The sequence below is a fragment of the Peromyscus leucopus genome, chromosome 3 (genome assembly GCF_004664715.2).
Source record: "Peromyscus leucopus breed LL Stock chromosome 3, UCI_PerLeu_2.1, whole genome shotgun sequence".
Lineage (NCBI taxonomy): Eukaryota > Metazoa > Chordata > Mammalia > Rodentia > Cricetidae > Peromyscus > Peromyscus leucopus.
Genome location: NC_051065.1, coordinates 135,769,505 through 135,785,395, shown reverse-complemented (window position 1 = coordinate 135,785,395; position 15,891 = coordinate 135,769,505). Strand labels below are relative to the sequence as shown.

Below are 15,891 nucleotides of genomic sequence, written 5' to 3'. Positions count from 1 at the left end.
GAAATCACAACAAAATCTGAAGTTGTGATTGAGAGAGAGATAAATGCAGTGTTCAGCTCACTTTCTCCTTTTAATTCAGTGTGGGGCCCCAGAGGAAGGCTCCTGCCACTTACATTCAGGGTGGCTAGATGTTCTCTTACAGTTGTGCCCAGATGTTTCTTTCTAGAGTGATTCTAGATTCCAGCAAGTGGACAATAAAGATTAACTGCTGTTACCCTTTGTAAAGCACAACAGAAATTGACCTAACCATTTAGAATGCCTCCTGACCACATCTCATGATCCAGAAGCATATGGGTCTACCTTGGGTGCTCTCAGCTCTGTGAGGAGAGACACCATGACCATGGAAACTCTTGGCAATGAGTTAAATGAAAACATTTAATTGGGACTTGGTTATAATTTGAGAAATGTAGTCTGTTGTCATCATGACAGGGAGAATGGAGGCACTCAGGCAGATTTGGTGCTGGAATAGTATCTGGAACCATCTGGAAGTATGGATCCCAAAGACAGCAGAAAGAGAGAGCCACTGGCCCTGGCTTGGCCTCACAGCCAACCCCCAGTGACACACTTCCTCTAGCAAGGCCATTCCTATCCCAATAAAGCTACACCTCCTAATCTTTTTAAATAGTGCCACTCCTTTAGCATGTAAATATAGGAGTCTATGGGGGCAATTCTTATTCAGACCACCCCACTCCCGTTCTTATCCTTTGTTCCTTTTATTTTTTATCTGTGCCAGTATTTTACCTGCATTTATGTATATGCGTCACAGGCATGCCTGGTGCCCAAGGAGGCCAGAGGCAGGCATCATATCACTTCTCTACCCCTGTAGAGAGCCTGGTTCCATTACATTGTCTGCCATGTTGGCTACCAGACCTCTGAGCACTAGCATCCTCATTTGCCTGGTTATTATGAATGTTCTCAACTCCTGTCCACCTTTCTACTCAGCATCATTTCCAGAGAAGCAGGCACTCAGAAGCAGTGAGTCCTCTTGAAATCAGGGAATCTAGCCACATGGGAAAGAAATGGATTAGAATAGTTACCGTTCCCTCTTAACAATTTAAAAAAGAAATCTTACTAGGTTTAGTGCTGTCTTGATTACTCAGGATGATTTTGTTGGTGGTTGTGTTATTGTGGGTGCGGTGAGGCATTCAGGAAACACTGAAATCCCTGAGGTGATGCGTCCTACCTTGAGCAGCACTGACTGCTGGGGTCTCTACTTATATAGCACTTTTTGTAGCATGGTTCTTTTCTGTTAAGCCTTTTCCTGTCAGTCACGTTTAGCTCATTCACACTGAGCTGTCCTGACGTTACTTTTCCTGCTCATGCTGACAAATGTGTATCTGTTTGTCACCTAGGACACAGTGATGGGGGTGTTGTTGGCTGTTAGAATTGCCTGACAAACATTTCCCAAGTTTTTGATCCAGCTCCTTTCTGTTGTGGAATAGAATATTTGTTTAATTATGTAGAGATGTATTGCATTTGTTTATACTGCCTTTGTTTAATTATGTAAAGAAGTGTTGCTGTTTCACCTTGCCTGCCCAAGGCACCTGATTGATCGAATAAAAAGCTGAACGGCCAATAACTAAGCCAAGGAGGGACAGGCGGGCCTGGCGAGCAGAGAGGAAAGGAGAGCCACCCTGCCTGACAGGCTCACCCCACTAGGGGCCAGCCAGCCAGACACCAAGGAGGCTGGAAAGTAGGATGGACAGAATGTAGATAAGGTAAACAAGCCTCGGGGCAGTACACAGATGAATAGAAATGGGTTATAAAGAAAAAAAGCTAGCTAGAAACAAGCCTAAGCTAAGACTGAATATTCATAATTAATAAGTCTCCATGCCATGATTTTGGAGCTGGGTGGTGGTTCAAGAAAGCCTATTACACCCTTCCCACACATTCCTGGACCAGTTCTGGTACAGTCAGAACCGAGTTTGGATGTGATGGAGTAAGAGTCTCCTGCCCCTATGAGAATCTCTCAAGGCTTCTGGAATTCTTAGTGTCAGTAATATTCCTATACTATGGTTTATGTACTATTGCACACGCGCGCGCGCGCGCACACACACACACACACACACACACACACACACACACGCATGCACGCAGGCACGCACATTAGTGTTGACGTTGACACTTAAATTGCATTGCATTTCTTGGAGAGCTTTTCTGAAGAAGGCTTTTGCCACAAGGCCCTCATCAGACATAAACTGTATGAGCAGGCTTTGATAAATTACATGCCTTCCGTAGCTGATATACATAGGAGTGGTCTTGTTTCTGCTACCCAGATATACCTGATATATTTACCAGTGACATGGAGATGTTCTCAAATTTGGACCTTGCTTAGGAGTCTACTTCTGTGAGCCTAGGACCAGAGCTCCCTTCTCTGGCTTTGGGGACCAAGTGTCCATGGGGCATCTGTGGTCATGGCTCTTAGGTGGTCCAGACACTGACATTTCCTGGTATAATGTGTTCAGTGTAGTAGTTGGGGGTATTGTCTGTCTTCTGTCACATGGCCTCATCATCTCCATCTTTCAGCTGGTCACCTTGTTGGTCTCCAAGCTTAGTTTGTAGCACACACTTAGCAACTCTCTCGTTTCAGTGCGAGAGAATGGCATTCCAAGGGCAAAGCCAGTGCGTCTTTCATTTCCTCACATGAGCTGGACTCTGAGTGTCTGAAATCGGGTCAATAATCAGCCTTTTGTTATTTACTTATTTTTTTAAGCACAAGAAAAATGGGAGACCCCCAAAAGAACTTATTTTTGTTTTCCTTTATAGAACTATTAATAATAATAGCTCATCAGAAAAGCTATTTCTAAATCTATAGATACTTTCTGGGAATGGAATCACATAATCCATAATCCAGTTCCTCTGTTCCCAGGTTGTTTATAACAGAGAGAGGCAAGAGACACTTGCAGCAGCTGGATGCTTTCGTGGCTTTTGTTTTTAGGCTATGATTCTTCAACACTTCAATAGTATTGGCAAAAATGTGTGTGTTTTATTTCTTGTGGGTTATTTTATTGCAGGGTGATTTATAAAGCCCATCTCTATTTTACCCTTACAAGTTTAATTAATTGCTCTGGCAGATGAAACCTTGTTCTTGAACATTTTATGACTTTTTTGGTATGAAAGGTTGCTGTACAATTTTCTATTAAGTGTTTTACTGTACATATAATTATCTTAAGCATTATTTTTCAGGACATTCTTGTGCAGTGTTGAACATCTCTCTGGTACTCAAAAATAATTGCTTAGATATGTTCGCTAGCAATTATTTCTTAAACTCCCTTTGAATAGCAAGAAACAAAAGGAAATTGCTTTATGACTTAGGCAGGAGTCATGGTATCTAAAGACTTGGAGTCTTACTTTATATGTGCAAGATAAACTGGCGTGGTTTTCTATAGTTAGAACTATGCTTTTCCAGAAAATACTGTGGATTCCCAGCTGCTGTGAGATTGACAATAGAGAAGGAAATTCTATGGCTCCTGGTGGTGGAGTAGGGGCAACATTACAGAAATAGTCTGTCATCAGACGGAGGGAAAGGTTCGTCAGCGGTTAGGGAGTTAAGAGCGGGCAGCTGGGGAAAGCTGTTGCATGGTAGGGAGCCTGTGGACAGCAGTTATGTACTGCATCTCAAAAAGCTGAAAGGACACTGTAAAGAAATGACAAGTGTCTGAGGAGATAGATATATCTGCTTTGACATAAATAGCAAACAAAACATACATGCATTGAAAGAAATATCTCGTGGTACCCCATTAACTGGAGCAATTTTTGTATTTTTATTTATCAGTTTAAAAAAATAGATGTAAGGAAAAACAAAACAAAACAGAACCAAAAAGCAAAACAAGACCACAATGCAATCGGACTCTTTCTGCTTCCTGTCCTCCCCCCCCCCCCAAGCTGTTGATGCACAGAGACCTCCAGGGAGACTGAGTTCTCTGATTGCTGTCACAGACACTCCGCCCACTCAGCCTTACCTGGTTTCCAGCCAGCAATGATGGGCAGAGGTTGGCTTCTGACTTCCACGTCTAGTCAGCATGGTGGTAGGGGGAGGGACCCCAGGGACAGGCTGGAGATGACTCCTATGAGTTGTGTGACAATATTGATTAAGTACCTGCAGTGTGATATATCCTGGGCTTCTGGTACACCCCCTTCAAAATCCTGAAAGCCTCATTATAAGTCACAACATTTGTTATCAGATTTCACGTGACCTCACCGCCAGCCACTTCGCTGTGTATGTGTTTTGTTAAGTTTTGCATTATTTGACTAATTTGCTGTCATGGTGTTTGAATTCTGTTTTTATTTGTCAGTCATCTTTTATATTAGCCTTCCAAATTATTAGTTTTCTGGTACGTGTCAAGAATTGTTCTTTCTTTCTTTCTCTTTAAATGAGGAATTCTCAGTTTTGTAATGTTTGAATTTTTAACAATGAACATACATTACTTGGAAGTGTGTGAACAGAAAAAACAATAATAAAGGCTCCAGGGGATAGAGTGATGAGGTGGGCAAAGTCCTTACTGTCAGGACTTCGCTAAAGGATTGTTTATCATAGCCCCAAATCTGGAACCTTAGGCTTCTAACAACAGGAAAATGACTGAGTACATTTTTCATCTGTATGATGGAAGATTGTAGGGCCATTAAAAATTGCGTCATAGACCTCTATGTAAAAACACAGAAAGGAAGCTGTAACATCAGGGTAAGCAGGTTATAAAATATGTTCCATATAAAACCATGTTTCAGAAACTTTCAGTACCACAGACTGGCTGGTGGTCACAAAAGCTCTCCCATAAGAAAAATACTTAGATTCTAAACAAACTATAAAAAATATCAAATTCAGTTTTAAGTTTTAGTTTTGAGTAATTTATTTAAACTTACAGAAAATTACAAAAATAGTGTGCTGAACTCAAGTTTATGCATCACTCAGTTTCTCCTGTTATAGAATTGTTGTCTTTTTAGCTTTTATGTTTTCCTTTTTTGCTTGTGTACGCACGCACACACACACACACACACACACACACACACACGATATGTATATACATACAATATATATGTATACTTTTTTATAAACTATTTGAGAGTAATTTATGTACCTGTTGACGCATTGCCCTTGAATACTTCACTGTGTATTCTCAAGCAATGAAGGCAAGATTACACCAAGCCAGAGAATTAGGTCATGTTTGACCATTAGATGAACAGACTGCGTTCAGATGTTTCAGGCGCCCAGTGGCATCTTTACGAATCTTTTTTTCTTCTTCACTGGAATGGCCCCCCACTCCTTTCTTGTTTTTGAAGAGTACAGGCCTCTGTTATTAATGATTTGTAAGCTGTATTTCAGGGACTGTGGATGTAGCTCAGTTGGGAAAGGGGTTGTCCAGCATGCAGGAAGCCTAGGTTTGAGCCCCAGTATCTCATGACACAAGAGTGGTGGTGCACGCCTGCAGACCTAGCCCATGGGAAGTGGGGCAGGAGGATGGAGTTCAAGGTCATCCTCAGCTATAGAGCAAGCTGGAGACCAGCCTGGGCTCCACACAGAGCCCCAAGTTCAGATTGGTTTGGAGTTTTCGTCTACTAGGTTCAAGTTATGTATTTTTGATGGGATACATGCTGAAGTTTCTCCCTGTTCTTTGGGGGTCACAGGTTGTTAATCTGTCCAGCTCTTGAGAACGTTAAATCTTACTGGGCTAGGATGATTTCTGCCAAATTTCTCCAGCATAAAATTAGTAAATATTTTTCATTTTAATAGGCAGTTAATGTAGATTATGAATAGCTATCATTTCAGACTATGTTAATATCCCAGTTCTGATCCAACTTGTGTCCAGAATCTCACCATCCATTGGTAATTCTTCAGTTATTTATTCCAGTAGTTGTTGCCAAATGGCAATTCATAGTTACATCATTTCTTCTAAACTTATCGCCCTGCCCGCTTCCCTCCTTTCCCGCTTCTGTTTCCCCCTCCCTTCCCTCCCTCCTTTCTGTAAGATAAGAACTCACAGATTTCCTTTATACTTGGCAGTGATCTTTCACTATCACTATGACATTTTCATAGTGCACACCCTCATGCTCTCTCATATCCACACACTGTCCTCCCTGTAGGCCACTCCCTCCCTTTGGTTTCCCTCTGCTTTCGGGACATACGTGTGACTGTAGAGGAACTCCTGTGTCTTTCTCCCCGCCCTCTCCTTCCTCCTCTCTCAGGCTCCCTTCCATCGTTAGGTCATAATGCCATTATTATTTTTGATGCTCTGATATTTGGCCCGTGGGAGCTACTTCAAACCAGCTCCTGTGTCCTTTCAACATTCCCATCATTCTTTAGAACTTTTCTTTGTTATGAAAGATAATCCGGGCTCATTTGACTCTTTAAAGCCTTGACCCTCTTTTCCTGGAACTCTGATCCCTTTCATTGAGGAAACTAAGATCTGGGTGCCGCATGCACTCACCGCTGTTGAGATGCTGCTGTTGCTGACTCAGTGGTCAGACCTTGCAAATGCTTGAGTGTACGCATAGACACAACATTCCTGAACACACATGTATAGGTATGTCTCCATCTGCCTGCCTGCCTGCCTCTTCCTTTGTATGTATGTATGTATGCATGTATGCATGCATGTACATGTGTATGTATGTATGCATCTTAGAGCTCTTGAATTCACAGATAATCTCTATTATGATCCAGAACCTCCGGTATTATCCTCACATCCCCTTCCCATATTTGTGTCCTTTTTTCATGTTACTGAGAAATCTTGTTCCCATAAGCTTTAATACAGTCACCTATTTGATGAGTGTTCACCTGGTCATTTCCATTGTCTATAACATTCTTGAGACCCTGAACATCTTCCTGGCCCAGTACTGCTGACTGTACTCAGCAGATATTACCCCAGAGTTCCCAGCACTCACTGATTAGAGTGCCCTTTACTTCCCATGGCAGACGGAGTCCATCCTCATCCCTCAAAGGTGCCACAACCTCACTGTGATGTACTCGTTTCTGCCTGTCTGCTCTCAAGGCTGTGGTGGTTGAGAATGCCTGTCCCTCTGCTCTCCTCAGAGATCTGCCCCAAGGCGCTTTCTGAGTTGTCTAAGTCAGTGGCAAGGCCCGCACTCTCAGTTCCAGCAGCTTAAGCTGTTAGAGTAAACCAGAGCTTACTCCTCATTTTCCATGTGCCGGTTATTTAAGGTGGATCTGAAAGAAGCACAATTAATTGATTACTTTCACAATCATCCCAATAATTGCTTTTACATTATTTCTTGGAACTTGAAAAACGGCTGTGAAACGAAGAAAAGTGGAGCTTGGGAAGTTCGCTGACTTTGTCAATTGACATCACTAATTAGCAGACACAGGCTCTGGAAAATCTTGATAGAAACCGTGAGCACTGCTGTGCCTTGTTCTGCCAGAGGGCCATAGGAAGAATTAAAACGTTTGTGTGCATGTGTGTGTGGACACATGCGAGTGGGGGTGTGCATGTGTGCGTGTGTGTGTGTGTGTGTGTGTGTGTGTGTGTGTGTGTGTGTGTGTGTACATGTGGAGGCCAGAGGACAGCCCGAGGTATCATTCTTTGGTTGCCATCCACTTTATTTATTGAGACAGGGTCTCTTCTTGGCATTGGCTTACTGATTTGTCTAGGATAGTTGGGCAGCCACCCTAGGGACCCTCTAGTCTCTACCAGTGCTAAGATGATGATTGGCGAATGCCACCACACCTGGCTTGTTTTCTCTGTGTATTCTGGGACTTTCTTTAGACTTCAAAAATGTTAATATATGGAAGTATACGAAAATAATTATTTTATATTCTTGAATGATCTTAGAACTTTTCATACCCTGGAATGAAAGCCAGGATTTCAGTGCCCAACTGTAAGTGAGTAATTTAAACTAGATGAGAGTTGTCCTCTTTTCAGAATCTAGGTTTTGATTACCTTGTGAAGTTCTTCCATTTGTTTCCGGAAAATGTGTTTCATTTGTAGTATCCACTTGTGTGTTGTGTGTGTGTTTATGACTCTGTGTGTGTGTGTGTGTGTGTGTGTGTGTGTGTGTGTGTACATGTGTATGGGACTCTCCACTGGAAATATTTGAGAATGTGCAATCTTTTATTTTTTTATTTTTATGTGTATGAGTATTTTACTTGCACGTATGTCTGTATATTGTGTGCCTGCCTGGTACTCATGGGAGTCAGAAGAAAGCTTCAGATCCTCTGGAACTGGAATTATGAATGATTTTGAATCACCATGTGGGTGCTGGGACTCAAACCTGGGTACTCTGCAAGAGCAACCAGTGCTCTTGACCACTGAGCCATCTTTCCAGCCTGAGGAAGTACAAGCTAATTCAGAACTGGAAGACATGTTATGGACTAGGGATAAGATTTTAGGATGTCTGCACATTGCATCTTTCATGTCTGAAATATGGCAGTAACTGTCAGCTGTCTTACAGGGGTGATTGAAAAGATGTACAGGAAACTCAGTATTTTGAAAGGAAGATGCTTTGAAAACTTCTTTGAGTAATCATACCTCATGGAGAATCGTGTTGGAAGGGGCATCTCTTTCCTTTATGTTGTCATTGGTAACATCGTCCACTCAGATAGTCCAGTACCATATTCCTGTCATTTCCTTGGGGGTGGGAGGGTGGGGAGGGGCGGGTAGGGATGAGGAGAGGGTGTCACATTCTTCTTGCTTCACTCATTTGTGTCCCGAGGAATCTGTTGAGTGTGGAAAGACATAATTTGAGTGTGGCTGGGTTATATTTCAGCCATCAAGTTCTTTGATTGGCATTACCATAGTTTCCCAGTGTCTGTCACTAACGACAAGGTGTGGTCGCTACCCAAACACTAATAGTGCTTCTTGTGGTTTCGTTGGCTTGGGCTGTGATGAAGTGGTTGGTTTTTCTCGTGTGTAACATTTATAAATTCTCACTATGGTTTCATAAGTCTTGGGACAATTCTTAGTTTGTTTTAGCCTGTAAAGTTGTTTTTGCATCTCTGGAAGTATATAAGAAAAATATGGGAAACGATTAGTAAAGAATAAATGCCTATGAATTGCCTCATTCTCTTGCAGTCACATGGATTATTTTATTGAATCTTCCAGAGATACACGAGCAGACTAGCCCTTTTAAGTAAATAGTCTAGAGAAATGGAATAACTCTATCACACTTACACAACTCATAAATAACAGTAGCTGTGCTAGCTCTGGAGTCTTTTCTGTTCAGAGGAAAAAGAAAAAAAAAATGGGACAGAGCGATGTCTCCGTGGATAAAGGTCCGTTGCTCAGCCTGATAACCAAGTTCAATTCCTGCCCATGTGGTGGGAGAACCGTCCTGTGGGTTGTCTTCCGACTCCCCCCACCCCCGCCTCCCGTACATAGGCACACAGTAGACAAAAGCCTAATAATTATATAAATAGAAGAAAAAGTGATATGTTGTGAACTTTCCCCAAGGCTGCTTCCTTAGATTTTTTTTTTTTTTTGGTTTTTTTCGAGACAGGGTTTCGCTTCCTTAGATTCTTTCCCAAGAGGTTGTATATTCCATTCTTGAAGGTGTTCAGATTGGAGTGGGAAAGAGGTAGACTCAAGCAGTAACCCGCTTGCACACAGGATATGAGTCTGAGCCCCAGGACCCGTATAACAAAGCAGGGCACGGTGGTCCCCGTTTGTAATCCCACCTCTAGAGAGACAGAGATGTGCTGTAGATGAATTTTTAAGCGGTCTTATTAAATAGAAATCACTGAGCCAAATATAGGGGTGAAAGCCTTAGAGAGATCAGGGAAATAGGAATAGCCACCAGCCAACCTCACCTCACCACGCTGCAGCTTCCAAAGTGAGCTACTTCCTGTCTACCCACGCCTTTATTGCCTTGCTGTTCTGCCCTCTCACTGGCTCTTAGCCCAGCTACCTCACTTTCTTGTCACTGCCTGTTGGTACAGACCTCCAGGTCTCTATGGTTGGTACTGGGATTAAAGGCGCATGTCACCACACTTGGCTTTCCCTACTGTGGCCTTGAACACACAGGATCCTGCCTGTCAAGTGATCAGATTAAGGGTGTGTGCTACCACTGCCTGACTTTTGTGTTTACTTCAAATGGCTTGCTATTTCCTCTGATCTCCAGGCAAACTTTATGTATTAACATACAAATAAAATATTACCACATTTCAGCACAAAAAATATCACATTTCCCCTTTTTTTTGTCTAATAAAAATGAAAAAGTTTTAACTAATATAAGAAAAACTATATACAATAAGTACAGTAACTAAATACAATATATACAAGCAACGTGCAGATACCTGGGGTTCATTGGCCAGCCAGGCTAGGCAATCAGTGAACTGCATGTTCCATGAGAGACCATCTCAAGGGAATAAGGCAGAGAGTGGCAAAGAGGGACACCCAGTGTCTTCCACCATCCTGCTCATGCTCTGCGTGCACAAAAAATAGAATAAAACCAAGCTCTAAAGATGTTTTGTCAGGAATGTATGGTATTGTTGTCATGAAATTAGTAAAACGACGTGACAAATTGGCACATTGAGAATGGAAGGATACCAAGGCATAGGTGACCCCTTCGGAACCCTTCCATTTGGGTTATGAGTTAAAGAACATACCCTCGGGCCGGGCGGTGGTGGCGCACGCCTTTAATCCCAGCACTCGGGAGGCAGAGCCAGGCGGATCTCTGTGAGTTCGAGGCCAGTCTAGGCTACCAAGTGAGTTCCAGGAAAGGCGCAAAGCTACACAGAGAAACCCTGTCTCGAAAAACCAAAAAAAAAAAAAAAAAAAAAAACATACCCTCTGTGGGGCGTTTACCCACCAACCCCACAGCTCCCCAGAGTTTTCTTGAGTGCGAGCAGCAGGAAATATTAGATAGAAGGATTTATTTCGGAGAATCTTGCGGAGAGAAACAGAAAATATAGGATAGCCTCGAGAAGGCCTGGAACCTTTTCCAATGGGCCCCGACTGTCTCTGCTCCAGAGTTTTTATAGAGACGCCAAGGGGTGGAGCAAAAGACCTCCCCCCAGCACAGCCAAGTGCAGACCATCTCAGACACCTGCACTCAGGCCCGTGGTCCTGATCATCTTCTATGTGGACCTGCTGGGTAAAGCCACAAGGAACCTGAAAACGGGCTCCCACAACCCTCCAAATGGTGAAGTCATAAAATACATTGTGTTTTCCTGGTTAGTTTAACGACAGGTAAATAAATCCTGTTTATTTAAAAATTATATTCATTTAAAAAATGTAGTATTTTCTTTCCATTTCATGTTTCCATAAACATGATCATAATCAATGGTTTAAAATTTTGTTCAAATCAGTTTACTTTAACAAAAACTGTAATTAAATATTTTTCAACGTTTTATCCATACAGTAGAGTTTCTGGTCCCTATAGGGAGTGGGTCAGGCTGTGGAATAAGATTTGTTTTTTATTAGACATCACAAGATGGGAACTCATTTTACCAAAATACTAAATTTCATAGTGATGTTTGAGCTTTTTTGAGGATTCACAACATGCCAGGCACTATGCAAAGTACTACACACACACACACACACACACACACCCCTTCAATTTTCATAATAACCCTATAAGGTATGTACTATTCTCTAAGGACAGGACTACGATGGAGAGAAATGTTGCCTGAGGTCCTGCCGGTTTTTCAGTCCCCCTCTGTCTGCCATGAAGCCTGCTTTCAGGGTATTAGCTTACTGGAGAGTTTTAAGTCCGAAGTTAACTTCAGGTTAGCATTCTTGGGTTTTTAGACCGTAAGTCACCTTGCCTGTTGCTCTTCAAGAACAATGTCCTCTTTTTAGATTCAGTACCAAGAAACATCCTTTCACCCAGAGTGACTTTCCTGAGTTCTAAGGATATCAACTGTAGGAGGTTATGATTTAAGACCTTCCTGTACAGGTGTCATGGTGGGCACTGAGGTCAGATGGGTTTCCCACAAGTCAGGTGAAATGGGCAGGGGCTGGAGGTAGACAGTGGTGTCACATCAGCCCTGTGGGGACAATCTGGTGGTGGCACGTCTTCAGTCTTATGTGTGTAAAACAGCTTCCCCTAAGACACACCACTTTGGTCCTCGCGGTAGGATTTTCCATTTTCTGAGTTTAGAGAGTCAGGCGGGCACTATGATAGGCTGCTAAAGCTAAAATCCCTACTATCACCGACAGAAGATTGTAAAATAGTTTTTCTGAAAAGTTTGATACACACTGGTTTTGTTTACCAGCATTTTTTATTTTTTACTAGTATTTTTATTTTTGTTTTATATATTTTTATATCTTTGTTTCTGTTTTGTTGCTCATTGGTCTCTGTTACCTTGAACTGCTTTCCTTAATTTATCTTGTTGTATGCGTATGTGCACACGTCTTTGTCTGTTGAGTCTGTCTTTCTGTTTAATCAACTCATCAGGCTGTTTTCCGGTACTGTTTGGAGCTCTCGAAGGCCTGAAGTGACCTTGGGTTGGGGTCAGTTGAAAGTCACGTCAGGGCACACACCAATAGCTTTTGTCATCTACATCCAGCATTAGCTGGCCAGGCGCTTCATCTCCTAGTCAGGGCTATGTGCGTGAACTTTCTTCAGTAGTGGGTAGCCTGTTCTTGCTGTACCATTGATAATTTCCCAAGAAAGAGTTACTTTATATTCTAACAGGAGAACATGTCCCCTTTGAGTAGAATTAATAGGAACCCCAGGATTTTTTTCTCTAGCTTGGAAAGTGGTATAGTAACTATATGAGTGGCAGATAAATTTGGTTTTATTTTCTCCCTCAGGTCATAATCATATGGAAAAGGTAGAAATTATTTATAATTTGCATGTCCTTATAATGATATTTAAGAAGCTTTATTACTCTAGACCCCTAGGCCAGGGCTTAGAAACAGTTTCATGGTGGCAACTGGTGTTCCTTGTAGCAGGATGTGAACTGTAGCAGAATGCTGTGGGCGATATTAAATTGGGGTGATGTTTAGTAAGTGACAAATGTTTTATGTTTCCTAAATCTGAAGTGGGTTCCTCTGGCTCTGAAGGGTTGCCAAGCGCTTGTCTGCTTTGTAACTGCCTCAATGATTTTCTTCCCCAGCCCTCTACGATGAGATCAGTCAGTTCCGGAAGGCCTGTGGGGAGGCTCATCTCAAGACCATCTTAGCCACAGGAGAACTCGGCTCTCTCACCAACGTCTACAAAGCCAGCCTGGTGGCAATGATGGCAGGTGAGTTTTATGTATTCAGACAGGGTTCTTGCTGGATTGAGGGTTTTAGGAGAAAGGAGCAAATGAAATCATTTGCATGTTATTGAAAGTGCTAACCCCTTGGGGGAAAAAAACCCTTTTTTTGCAGGAGAGATGAGACGCCTTATGCGTACATACACAGAGTGAGGTGGTCAGAGACTCAGGGCTACCAGACACCTTTCTGCTTGTTTGTTTGCTCGTGGCATTTTTTCCTGCACTATCCTTAGGTAGCAGTAGATGGCGCTCTTGTTAGCAATTTGCCTTTTGTGTGATTTGATTATTCATTCATCAGCACATGCTGGGCAGGATTTCTCTGTGAGTTAAGAGTTGAATTTTTCTCCGAGGTCTGCCTCTGTGCGCTCTGAAGCGGCCTCTGCTTTTGTTCCTGCAAATATAAATAAGAATTGGCGTGGAGTTGGTTTTCACGCTTGCACGTAGAAGTTGAGTCGTTGCTGTGTGCCCGCACAGCAGATGGATCCACTTGTGAGCTTTCTAGCTGGAGTTCGGCTGTTCTCTTTCTGACCTCCACTGCACCAGCGGTTCCGTGGCCGGCCGTGTCTCCCCGACCCCCGACTGGACGACTTCAGCGCAGTTCTCTGTCCCGACCCTTGGCCCCTTGCAGTCCTCTCACCTTTGTGCTGTTAAATGATCTTTCCGAAGTGATGATTTGGGGATGGCATTGCTTCGTTAACATCTTGTAGTCGGTCCCCTTCCTCTTGCCGATGGAGTGACTTTCCTGGGTCCCTGTCTGTGCCTTCTGCCATCTCATTTTCCTTCACCCCTTGGGATCAGCCGTGTAGAGCGACTGGAAGCTTCCGCAGACTGCGGGCATCCAGAGCCTTTTCATCGTTATGTTGGGCCCCTGCCTAGAAGGCCGTCGGCCAAAATGGCCGTCCTCAGCACGGTGGGCGTCAGTACAGCCACACCAGTGCCCGGCCCCGTTCCTCCTCCACCGTTCCTCCTGCACGGCTTGGTTCAGCCTCTCCCTGTGAGCCCCAAATCCTCTCGGTTAAGTTGCTATTAGATGGCATGCATGCCTTACTGTGCGGGGATGAGAGCTGGACTTGGAGGGGCCCTGCACCGGGACGAAGGTGCCCGGTTTCTCTGGTTCAGGCCATCCATTGTGGTGCCCCTATAGGTATTTAAACTCTGTGTGCCTCTTGAATGCTCTGTCGGGCCTAGTGGACGGGCCCTGGAACTCTAAGGGCGCTAGGGCCTGGTCACTGCTGCTGGATGCCGTCATGTCTTTGACCATTTGTGTCTTTTGTCGCCGAGTTTCTGAAAATCCAAGGCTAAGTAGGAAGAGAGTGCTTTGCACAGTGGAGCTCTCTGGGATGCTGGTGTTCAAAGGTCCGCAGTAGCAAAAGGCTCACTGTAACTCAGAGGGACTGTGTAAAGGCTCTCAGTGTGTGAGCTGGACATGTGGTCCCCCTTTGTGTTCTTTGACAAAGCAGGAGACTGTTAGTCCAGACAACAAAGTAAAAGTTGAGGCCACCTGCCGGGAACTGCAATCCCGTATGCCAGCAGCCATTTGTGGTTCCGCTCCTGAGGGTGCTGCTGAGTCGGCATGCACACAAGGCTGACGCACGTATTGGGGCCACAGCCCAGCCACCCTGGAGGTGTCTCTTACCCTGACTGTGACACCATCACAAAGAAAGTATGTGCGCTCTGCACCTGCCACTCAGAGGGAAGGGGGCGTTGGGCCACCTCCACCCACTCTACCCCAGGGGCAACTGGCCAGAAAACTGCCCCCGCCGCTTGCTTTCTGTTCAGTTTGCCCTCTTGTCTGTCTGGTTCATTTCGTTATCTGCCTGGTCTGTTGAGGACATACTGTGGGGACAGCAGCAGGCTCACTTCCAGTTTATTCTTCGGATTTTACCAGAAGAATAAGAATACCATTTCCTTGGTGTAGGAAATCGTGGGCTTCATGATGAAATTTTCAAACACAATTATCACTGGACTCTATTCATACTGCCTCTCTCCGTTGTTCTCTCGTCCTTCGCCCTACCATCTGTCTCTCCCCTCCCTCCTTAAAGCCAGCTCCCCTCTGCCTTGTTTAGTGTGTGTGTGTGTGTGTACACATACATACATTTACACATATATTCTACACATGAGAATTACTGTCTCTTGCTCTTACCCTCCTTGTCTTTTAGACCTCTTCACCTCCCACACGTTAATGGTTCCCCTTCTGCTTTCATAGGAGAAGTGTATTGAGTCCACATAGAGAAAGGATGTGGCTGGATAAAGTCACAGTGTGTATAGATACTGCTTTTTTTTTTCTTAAACATCTAGTCTGGCTCCATTCTTGGGCCGTTGTGAGTAAACATGAACACACTGGTGTCTCTGTTTGTGTTGACTTTGATTTCTTTGGGTGTATATGCTGGTGTGACACAGCTGGGTTACCCAGCAATTGTGTTTTCAGTTTTCTGAGAACCTCCTTCCCGGTTTCCATCAGGACCAAACTAGATTTTCCTCTGTGTGTGTGTGTGTGTGTGTGTGTTCCTGCGATTTGAAACTGGGTTCAAACAGGGCACGTGCTGTACAAGCGCTCTACCATTGAGTTATATCACCCTTGTTGACACACCAGTTTTAATACCCCCATCTTCACATCAGCCCAGGTGCTAGTATTAAGAGGCAGGACCTCGAGAAGTTCTCACATCTGCCCTTTTGTGTAGATTAATGCCATCCCACAGGTGTGAGCTAGGGTGGCGTTTGTTTAACTCACCTGTATCGTG

At 43.8% G+C, this 15,891-nt stretch overlaps 1 protein-coding gene across 1 annotated transcript in view; it reads left to right on the top strand.

Annotated features, from left to right (window-relative positions):
* Positions 1-15,891, top strand: part of Dera (deoxyribose-phosphate aldolase) — a 79,487-nt gene that overhangs the window by 27,827 nt on the left and 35,769 nt on the right. The window contains exon 6 of the mRNA XM_028872190.2: positions 13,010-13,138. Coding sequence (XP_028728023.1) covers positions 13,010-13,138 — 129 coding nt within the window. The remainder of the gene's footprint in view (positions 1-13,009; positions 13,139-15,891) is intronic.